Below are 11401 nucleotides of genomic sequence, written 5' to 3' on the forward strand. Positions count from 1 at the left end.
TCCAAGAAGGACACTTATGCTAATTTTATGTATGACAATGTAACTTGGAGGAAGTGTCTTCCTATAAGTACCTAGGAATTGATATGCATCACAAGCTCAACTGGAACTATAGCATTGAGAAAATGATTAATGGGGGATGGAAAGCTTATTTTGGTCTTGAAAATAATTATAAAACGACAAACCTCGTAATGTGGGATAAAAAGAAGTTCCCCTTTGAAACTTTAGTCACATCGGTTATCTTATATGGATGTGAGGTTTGGGGTTGTAGCATCTCTAGAGAATCCTGGAGAAAGATTGAGCAAATCAAGAATCGTTTTATAACATATAACCTCAAAATTAAAAGCAAGACACCCTATCCTATTCTCCTTATAGAAGTGGGTCTTTCCCCTATCGAGAGCCTAGCTATGGCTAGGCTTCTGTTGTACAAGCACAAACTCAATAACATAGGAGACCATAGACTTCCTAAGCTAGCTTTAAATTCTAGCCAAAACCACCTAAGGCTCAAACGAGGTTGGTATAAAGACACCAGGGCCTGGTTAAACCATTGAGAGATCGACGAGAATGTTGCATTGCAAAACATTAATAACATTAAAAATATTGTTACTTCTAAGTTCAAAGAAAAATGTGGTGTGAGAAAGGTTTAGCAGCTAAAAGAAAATTAAGATATTATAAGGAGGTCATCAACTCCACCCTAGAAGATCAAAAGTATCTCTCTGTTTTAACTAGCTCAAAGAAGAAAATTAATATAGCCAAGACTAGAACGAACTCTCATGAGCTCCATAGTGAAACAGGTCATTGGGCAGCTCCTAAAACTCCATGGATGGAAAAGTTTTGCCATCTCTGTGAGAATACGAACATCGAGGATGAAAATCACTTCCTCTTAGAGTGACCTGTGTACAACCACATTAGATCTCAGTATCAAAATCTTTGTTGCAACACTGACCTTCCTAGCGTTTTACGTTGTCAAAATTACAGTGAGCTCGGGAGGCTTCTCTCCAAGCTTTTTGAGCATAGGAATAAATCTTAATTCAAACTAAATAATTCGTTCCTTTAGGTCCGATAGACCAAAGTTTGGTCTCAGTGGATGTTAACCATCATCATCATCATCAATATATTAATCACATGTCTAAAATTAATCTTGAGAATTATAATATTAATTTTAGTGTTTATAATCTTAGAGTTTAATAGATCAAACTAGCTTATAATATTAATATATTGATTTTAGGGTTTAAATTTACGTTTAAAATGGTTGATGTGATAAATGAATACTTATTAAATGCTCAAATCAATTATATTAAAATCATTTTAATATAGATATCAATATTATTGTTTGCATTATAAAATATATTAGACATGAGGTCCAACACAACTACGAGTAATTTGTTTGAAATTAAATATCACATAGTTAATATTTTAAATATTACGAAGTGTCCAAGAATTTAGAAAAGAAACAGTACCTAGTAAAAGGTATAATACCGTTTATTTATGGCGGAGAGGTTTGTCGATTGGGAGATTATGTAAGCAAATTTTACGCATGTTAAAATTTTTATTCATTAAAAGTTTGTTATTTTAAATTATATATATATAAATGATTTTTTATTATAAGATTCTATGTTTTTAATTTACAAATCTTATTCATTAAAAGTTGTTATTTTAAATTATTATTATTAAATATATATATAAAAGATTTCTGATTAGAAGATTGTATATTTTTAATTTATAAATAAATTTTATTATAAAATTATTACTTTAAAATATTATATTTTTTAAAATTATAATTTATTTTATATGATATTTGTTTATATAATTTTATTTATATGGTTTTTCTATTAATTAATTTAATTAAAAAAGAAAAAAGATAAATTTAATTTAAAAATAAATTTTAAATTTAAATTTATATCTATTAATTAAATACAATTTTATATTATATATTAAATAATTATTAATAAATCTTAATATTTAAAAACGGCTTAGATAGACCTCACTCATATGTTTACACTAGTAAACGATACTAGTTGTTCGGGTCAAAAGTCAAAAATTTTGGACTCATAAAATTTTCCCTTCTAAACATGTAAAATCTGGTAGTAATGTTGAAGCTTACTGGTACAGAAAAGACTTCATCTTATAAACCTTCGACTTAGTTCATGTTGATGCTCATTAAAAAAATTTACATTTGAAAAAAAGTTTATATTGGACCTTGTTCATGTTGAATAAAAATATTTATAATGTAGTTGATTAATTCCTTTCTATCGCTTACTTTCGGATACGATATTTCTGAGGACAATCCTGGAGCTTCGTACCTCACATCTCTCTACCGGTCACCCGTCGCCGAACATGACTTATCACTGCGTGTCCCTCACATCTCTCTACCGGTCACCCGCGTGTTACACGACCCCGCGGGAACAGGTCTTTTTGTTTCACTCAATTGGACTGGCGGACGAGAATCGATGGGGCTGACCGATCCGTGGAATGGTTATTGTAGCCAGCTGCCCAAATGGTATTAGGCCCATCGAGGAAGGCGGTATCATCGCTCGGGCTCTCGGTCATGGTCAATGAGTGCTTTTCCTTCAACTAACCCCAATTACACTTATTACGGAACCTTAGGACGAAATGGTCGCCTTGCCGGTAGGTAACGCCATTTTTATATCTAATGTTAATGTTGATTTCAATAATATTTTGGATTTTGGAATTTGATAGATATGGGTGAGGTAAGCAAGGAAAGACATGAAGAGGTCAAATTTTATTCAAAATCTGTAATCTACTTAAAAACTAGCTAATGTTCGGTAATTTATATATTTATTTATCGAATTGCTTCAACGTAGACAAAAATAAAAAGCAAAGTGATTTTGAAAAGTATAAATTTTTAATTAATAAATTCACGTCAAAGATGTGAAGCCTATGCAGGATAGGCGGTAAACCTTCATTATAAGCTAAATTCATCCATTATTTTATAACAAGTAGAAGTTAGGTATCCTAACCAAATCACCGGTCACTAAAATAAAAGTAGAAGTTAGGTATCCCAACCAAATCACCGGTCACTAATGACTGGCTGAAGCGCTGTTGTGAAGGGATCACTCCATCCACCTACCAGCGAAAAGGTACGCAGGCCAAGTCGTAGGTCAGTGATTCTGGCTTACTCTCTTACGGCCCTCTAGCTGTGAGGTGGAGAATAATATTCGAAAGGTATTCTTGGACTGTTGGACACCTTGAAAATCCGAGATGTTGGGTCCAAATGGGCATCTTACACGCACGTTTGCACTAATTGTCTGAAAATTTAACATCCGCGAATTAAGACACGGCTTCAGCAGTGTTTAAACTTTAAATACGGGGAATGGCGAACCCGAGGAGTCATACCTGCCCTCACCAATTTTGCAAGGCCCCTTCCCATGCCAGACTGTTCAATTTCTGCCAACTCGTACAGAGATTTTGTATATAGCTTCCCGTCTGATGCTATACATACCCATATCTCCGCTCATATTGTATTCGCTCCGTTATCGATATCGGCTTTTATAGCAGTAAGAGCATTTCTTCGCTGCAGCCGAACTACCATCCTCCTCTAGTCTTTGCACCACCTTTGCGTTCCGTGCTCGAATCTCCGGGCCGTCTTTTACTCATGTCTCAGGAACTCAAAAAGCGCGGCCGAGAGCCGGAAGCTCTGCCGGCCTCAACTCATATCCGGGAGGCCAAACGCTTCTACGGGGAAGAGAAAGACCTGTTTTCTTCTGTGATGGTATTAGACAAAATACTATCACAGGAAGAAGAGGAATATGCTCCCAGTGAGGAGGTCGTAAATGGAGTCATGAAAAGCCTGGAGGAAGAGATTGGCATGACTTGTTTCACTTATAATCCCTCGTCAAACTCTGGGAGTAACTCGGTGTCTTCCGATATTTCTAGTGGCCAAGAAGGGGAAACCCTAGCTTCGGACGAGCACGGAACAAAGTCTACATTTGCCATACGCTCAGCTGCTTCTGCCTCGGCGGCTGAGATGGTTTATCTTCTGGACGCGTCAGACGATGAGCTCGGCATTCCGCCGAACCCTGTTCTCGACTTTAAGGCTGAAATCCGGCAATCTCCCAAGGAAACGTCCGAGGGTTTGCTGGAAAGTCCGGCTCTTAAATCAATTAGTGAAATCTGGCACTTCGAGGACGACTTCGAAAATCATCAACAGTTCGAGCTGTATGAAGATGCGTGTGAAACGAGCGAGCTGCAATACTATATGAATAGATATTTTGTGAGCCAAGACATGGCCTTTGACGGCGATTTTTCTGCGGCATGGAATTTGGAAACAACTGGGTTCTTGTAATCAACCCAAGGCATTAAGGTTGTATAAGGTTTCAATTTTGTGCCCCAAAATCTAGGTGCGTCATAGATTTTCTTCACATTTCAACATGGAGAAGATTTCATTCTTTGAATCAGTCGAAAAACTGTACAGCGGAATTTCCAGAATTGTTGCAGGCTTCCATCATATATTGATGGCAGAAGAGATTTCAACAACGCCGCCGCTCACGGGGGAGATATCAGTTTATCACACTATGCCATGTATCAATGGTTCAAAAACTTCCATTGTTTCAACGCAGTAATTAAGCACTTTTCAGAGGCAATCGACCGCAAGTGCCAAATATTCATCATCCGATACAACGACTTTGTCAATATCCACTGAAATACAAGTTTAAATTATTTAGACCATTCTCCACGTTTCAATATTTCAACGTGGTTGTGTATCTGCTATGCTGAGTGATTCAGTTCAGATCCTCTTTACACTAAACTTCGATTTAATGACGATAAATGATAATTTGATTTAGTTTTTGGGTTGCACCATTTACAATTCTAGCTTATATTTTCTTAATTGAAGTGCTTTGTATAAACGTTTTAATTTATACGGGAAGATTTATAAACATAAGTTATAAAAAAAAAATCATTTGATTTATTCCTAAAACACTTTATGACGGTTAAAAATTTGTCAACTTATTAAAAAAAATCATTTGATTTATTCATAACACACTTAACGATGGTTATAAATTAGTCATATTGCTTGTTTAATTATAAAATCTGCAACAGAAAACACCAAAATTGTACTAAGGTATTTTCTATTGTGTGGTACTACATAGTATTTCCAAAATTGTACTAAGGTATTTTCTATTGTGTGGTACTACATAGTATTTTGAAGGTTCTAAAATTGCTTTGGAAGACGGTTGGTTGGTTTTAGCTCGTCCATTTCTCTCGCTGGTCTATGTTACAAAGGTGGAGGAGACAAACCATAAATAATTCACACATAAAATATGAGTTGTGGCTCTTCTATTGATCACACAAAACATGATGCTTACAATGAACCTAGTGAAGGATATTTAACCTTTTCCAACTAGCGACTTCCCTAAAATATATTGACATGCAACCACATACAACCACACACTAAAAGTCGTCTATCATTTAACTCGACTTGACTCAACACTTAATCACTCACTTAACTGACTCTATGTTTAGCCAACTCCTCATGCAAGAGTAATTATCTTATTTTAACACTCCCTCTTAATTACGACTTCTAAACTAAAACATGACTCATGACAACTCAAACATGTATGCTGGTTTATGTCTCAGCTAGGCTTACAACACCCAAGTTTCTTCTATGAAACTCAAACACATTTTGTGCTAATGACTTAGCAAATATATCAGCCAATTGATCACTAGATTTACAAGGCTTCAAGTGAAATTCTCCATTGCTCATAAGTTCTCTAATAAAGTGATAACTAGTATCAATATGCTTGCTCTTTTGATGAAACACACTATTCTTGGATAGTGTAATCGCTAAAGTGTTGTCATAGTAAATTGTTATTGATCCTTGTTGTTTTTGCTTGAGTCCATCAAATACTCTTCTTAACCACACTGCTTGACATGTTGCTCATGTTGCTGCTACATATTTTGCTTCTAAGTGTCACAATGGGTTGCTTCTTAGATGCCCATGAAATCATACCTGAACCAAGGTGGAACACAAAACCCAAAGTGCTCTTCCTATCATCCAAACTGCCTGCAAAATCACTATCTGTCTATCCAATCAAATCCTTATTTTTTGTGCATGCATACATTATGCCACAATCTCTAGTTCCTATTATGTATCTCAGAATTCTTTTTCCTGCACTCCAATTCATGTCTTTTGGAGTCTCCATAAATTTGAAAACCAAACTCACTCCTTGCATGATATCCGGGCTTGTAGTTGTGAGATACATGAGGTTGCCAACCAATCTTTTGAATAGAGTTGGATTGACATATGATCCATCATCATCCTTGCTTAACTTTGTACCTATGCAACTGGTGTAGGGACAGGTTTGCAATTTTCCATCGTGAATCTTTTCAACAAATCTTTGGCATATTTATTTTGACAAATAATAATTCCTTTTTTAGATTTCTGAACTTCTATGCCAAGAAAATATTTCATGAGACCAAGATTTGTCATCTCAAATTATTTCATCATGGTTTCTTTAAATTAATCTATCTCAAAATCACCTGTAAAGATCATGTCATCAACATATAAGCAAACAATCAAAATATGTCCATGCTCATTTACCTTTGTGTATAAGGTAGGCTCAATGTTTCTTCTGCAAAATCCATTCTTAATCATTTAGATGTCAATTCTTTTATACCAAGCTCTAGGCACTTGCTTCAGTCCATAGAGCACTTTCTTCAAACTGTAAATTTTATCTTCGTTACCTTCAACTTCATAACCTGGAGGTTGCTGCACATAAATTTCTTCTTCTAGAATTCCATTCAAGAAGGCTAATTTCATATCCATCTGATACACTTTCCACTTGTTCTGAGCTACTGTGGCTATAACTACTCTTACGGTATCCAATCTAGCTACCAGAGCAAACGTTTCTCCAAAGTCCATTCCTGGTTACTACGAGAATCCTTTTGCTACTAGTCTAGCATTGAATCTATCAATTTCACCTTTCTCGTTCAACTTTGTCTTGTACACCCACTTCACACCAATGAGATTTTCGTCCTCTGATAAATCAACCAAATCCCATGTATCATTTTTATTAATAGCTTCAATTTCTTCATCCATGGCCTGCACCCAATTTTCATCTCTGGTTGCTTCTTCAAACGAAGAAGGTTGGAAAGACAAGAATGTAAAATTTGAACTAACATCCGAATCATCATAAATATCTTTCAAACTTCTAATCTTTCTCTTTCCATTGCTTGATTCATCACTTGATTGATTGCCAGGAGAATCTTCATTTGTTGATTTGCTTAAAGATCCATGCTGCTCTGAAAATCTTGGATTCCTTGTTGGTGTGTCTCTGTTTGGTGTCCTCACCTATGATTCTTGATGCTCCTTTTCTATTAAATCATCTTCTTCCATTAGTGGCACTTGTGCATCAACTGTTTTGTCTACAGTTCCATTCCACGACTCTTGTTCCTTGAACACACCATCTCTGCTAATTATGGTCTTCTTTGTGATAGGGTTATACAGTTTGTAAGCTTTTGATTGTTTACTATAACCAGTGAATATGGATTTTTCATTTTTATCATCCAATTTTCCACTTTGCTCCTTAGACACATGTGCATAAGTTACACATCCAAATACTCTGAGATGAGATACGTTGCAAGACATACCTGACCATGCTTGTTCTGATATCCTGTTCATCACACTCTTTGTAGGAGATTTGTTGATCACATAAATAGCACATGCAATTGCGTTTTCCCAATACTCATTAGACAAGTTTCTGCCTCTCAACATGCTTCTTACCATGTTCATAATTGTCCTGTTGTTTCTCTTTGCTACACCATTATGTTGCGGTGTGTACCTGTAAATTGTCTTCTGATTCCATGTTGTTTGCAGTAATCATGGAATGCCTTTGAATCATATTATCCACCACATTCTGACCTGAATACCTTGATTTATCGATGACTTTGGTTCTCTACTAAGGCTTTGAATTCTTTGAACTTTACAAAAGTTTCAGACTTCTGCTTCAAGAAATAAACCCAAGCCTTTCTATTGTAGTCATCAATGAAGGTGAGGAAGTAACAACTTCCACCAATCGATTGTGTCCTCATAGGTCCACACAAGTCTGTATGCACTAGCTCAAGAGGTTGCTTTGATCTGTATGTAACTCCCTTTGGAAAACTTTCATGGTGTAGCTTTCCCAAGATGCAACACTCACAAGTACAAGCAGGTTCTTTGATGGGAGGTAATCCTCTGACCATCTATTTCTGCTGCAACCATCTTAAACCAGAAAAGTGTAAGTGTCCAAATCGAAAGTGCCATAACCAATAATCAGCAGAACATGCAACTGTAAAAGAACTCACCTGACCACTTGTTGATGGTGCTGGACCCACCAACATGTCAGGGGATCTCCCCGGTAAGAAGTCCCAATTAGACCTCAGACCGTTTGATGTAGGAGTCCCAACAGTGGGTCGAACAGTAATGCCTTGACCGTGGTTTCACATAGAGGCAAGTAAGATGTCCCTGTTGGTAGCAAGGGTGTGACATATGCAGTAAGTCAAGGAAGGTGCGTGAACAGTTCTAACACATGGCGGGTGAGGTGAGTGCGCCCCTTGGAAACCTATGAAAGCACACAGTTAAGAAGGAAACACACAAGCAAAGATGCATCACAACATGGAAGACAAGTAAGCTAGCAATCCAAAGTGATGGTTAAACCAACAGAACATTTAAGAAAGATTCATACATACATATACAGAAAATAGCTACACATGCATGCGTAAGAAAATAGATACATATATCATTTAGAGTAAACAGGATAGCTAAAATACAATACGACATATGCATGAAACATATTGGCTCTGCTATATTAAGAAGTGTAAGTTCCAGTCATACAATACATCCATGTCCAACCACTAGTTCGGACAACAAAACGTTACAGTCACTGCTGCCTGCTCCTCCAAAGAGATATACTAGCTCTGCGCAGTGGAGAAGCCAAGGCTCGTTACAATTTGTCCAATATTTCTCTAAGATACTCCTATCAGAAGCTTGGCTAACCAAAATCCCATACAATGAGTTATGAGGGTCTATATATAGAAAAGGGTGGGGTGGCCCTTGACATTCCCCTTTGTGACAATTCATCTACCCTCTTGACTCTTCATCTACTCTATGACTGTTACATCCAACTATCGACACTTGAACATACACTTGACAAGATGTTCCATTACAATGCGCATGTACCCATGTGAGACAAAATGGCTTGAACAAGCCATGCAAGACATCACTATGACTCAGACAGCTGTTGGAAGACTAGCTCTTCGACATCCTCACGGTGGTCGATAGTAGCGAACTGATGCCAAGCTCAGTACTCTGCGATGGTGTCTGTGTACTCTATGGTGACATATTTCTGGAAACAAACTCTTGCCTCTATAGCATCTAGACACACTACTCAGGCTCCTCTGTCCAACTCGTCTAATAACATGCAAATAATTCTCTTGAGTGTGGTTGAACCAACAACATACTTGTGCATGGTGTCTGCACTGATTGACAAGTTTGGGCTAGTGGCTATGCACATCAACTTGTCAAAGTACAAGTCAAGCTCAAGTCGGACCCGTGCCTTTGACTTCGCCTGGGTGAGTTTACCAATAGATAGGATCGCATGTGTGCACACAATAACATCCATACTCTTGCATTCAAGTACATGGGAATCCTATAGACTAGTGATGAGTTGTGGGAGATCTTCATAGTTCTGCATCTGACTCTAGATTCATGCCTTCAACTCGGCCGCTCTGGGCTTCATCATCTTAGGCAAGTGTAACGGGGCTCCCTTGTATCTCATCTCCAATGTTTGCATGTAATCAACAACATGCCTGTTCGACAAGATACGTGCTCTCCTAGCACATCGCTGCTGCCAACTGTTGAGATGGACGACTGCCTTATGCACGATACCAAACTTGGAATACAACGTCGGCATGACTGTGTCAAGGGACAATACTTCATTCAGTATTTCCTTCTTCAATTCTGCTCAGGTGGATGTTGTAACCAATTTTCCTCCCTGCTTGGTCATTTGTAGCTCCTTAGCCATTCACTCGTTCTCATCTATCAAAAAGCGAACACTCGAACTAGTGGCTTCGTCATATGCTCTGGTAGCCTCAGCCAATGCTGCTAGATTTTTGTGCACATTAGACACGATAACTCGTTCCTCAAACTGCACAAGAGATGTATGATCCTTTGAAGTCGACACTCTGCCAGATTGTACAACTCTATGTTGAGACTCACCGAATGAGATGTTGTGCATCTCTCCTTTCGACTAATCTCCAAGGATCTCAGTGTCTCCTTGGTCACTTAGGACTCATTCCTCTTCTGGATATGGTGAAGCTGGTGGGTCGACCTCTTGATGGTGAGGCATGAAATTGATATATTTCTCTAACTCTTGTTGCTCCATATCTGTATCCATCTATTCAAGTGCTTGCTCTATCTCCTAAGCTAAGTCTTGCTCCTATGATGGTTCACCATGTTTACTTGATGCCAACTATTCTAATGAGTCTACTAGATGTATCGGAGAAGTCTCATCTATCTATACAAGTTTCACCCCCTACTATACATGTTCCTATTGCACTTCCTTCTCCTGTCTGCGTAGCTCTCATTCCTTCTAGAGTTTCTCCTTCAACTCATGCAACTCCTTCTTTGTTTCATCCATTCTCCATTTCTCTCTCTGCCTTGTGCATTTCTCATCATGTTGTTACCTCTTTTCCTCTATTTCCAAAGATGCTTTATGCACAAGTGGGTCTTCTAAGAACTTGCAACTTTTCTCTTCCTCCATTTTGTCGACAATATTCCTCTTGCCCTTGTCGCGCACTAGTATGTTTTCCTCTACTGCTGCTACTTTTGGTGCTCTCTAGGATGCTGCTTCACTACCTATTCCACAATTAGGCCGACCGGTTCATTGGGTCTGGAGAAGCTATAACAATATCTTCGTGGGTCTTCCTCCACCCAATGACATGCCCCGTGGATCCAGTTAAACTATACTCTCATGTAGTGGTCTTTCACAAGATAATGTGGGTCATACAGATTGTAACTTCGGGTGTCGAATTTGACAACCACATGCTTGAGAGTCTGTATCTCATAAAACCTAATCCGCAACAGAAGAGTGGGCCAAGGTGCCTTCTTCTTCCGGTGCAGCCTAGCTGATAACCCTACCGAGATGTGATATGCTACTTCCTGCATGACGAGTTTGTCCAAGGAAAACTTTGGTAGAACATGCAAAGGCTTCTCTGCGCTGTACATTCGTATGAAGGTGTCAGATGGTGAGGCATACCAATCAGCAATGTCAATCAATGCCTCCATTGCTGCCTTCAACATGTAGGGTGGATCATGTTCGAATATCATCTTGTAAACCGAGGTGACAAAATGAGGGGACAACTGTGTGATAACTACTCTTAATATGCATTCAGACAACGTCTTACA

The 11401-nt window shown here is 38.0% G+C and overlaps 1 protein-coding gene across 1 annotated transcript; it reads left to right on the forward strand.

Moving 5' to 3' along the window:
* The first annotated feature begins 3343 nt into the window (after window positions 1-3343).
* Window positions 3344-4775, forward strand: LOC149171641 (uncharacterized). Its single transcript, XM_089427542.1, has one exon. It carries the CDS (start codon window positions 3614-3616, stop codon window positions 4301-4303), a length of 690 nt encoding a protein of 229 aa, XP_089283668.1. The 5' UTR covers window positions 3344-3613; the 3' UTR covers window positions 4304-4775.
* Window positions 4776-11401: the final 6626 nt, after the last annotated feature.

Source organism: Pinus tabuliformis, chromosome 4_2 (assembly GCF_031772625.1).
Source record: "Pinus tabuliformis cultivar Carrire ecotype Pingquan chromosome 4_2, CPIR1, whole genome shotgun sequence".
NCBI classification, from domain to species: domain Eukaryota; kingdom Viridiplantae; phylum Streptophyta; class Pinopsida; order Pinales; family Pinaceae; genus Pinus; species Pinus tabuliformis.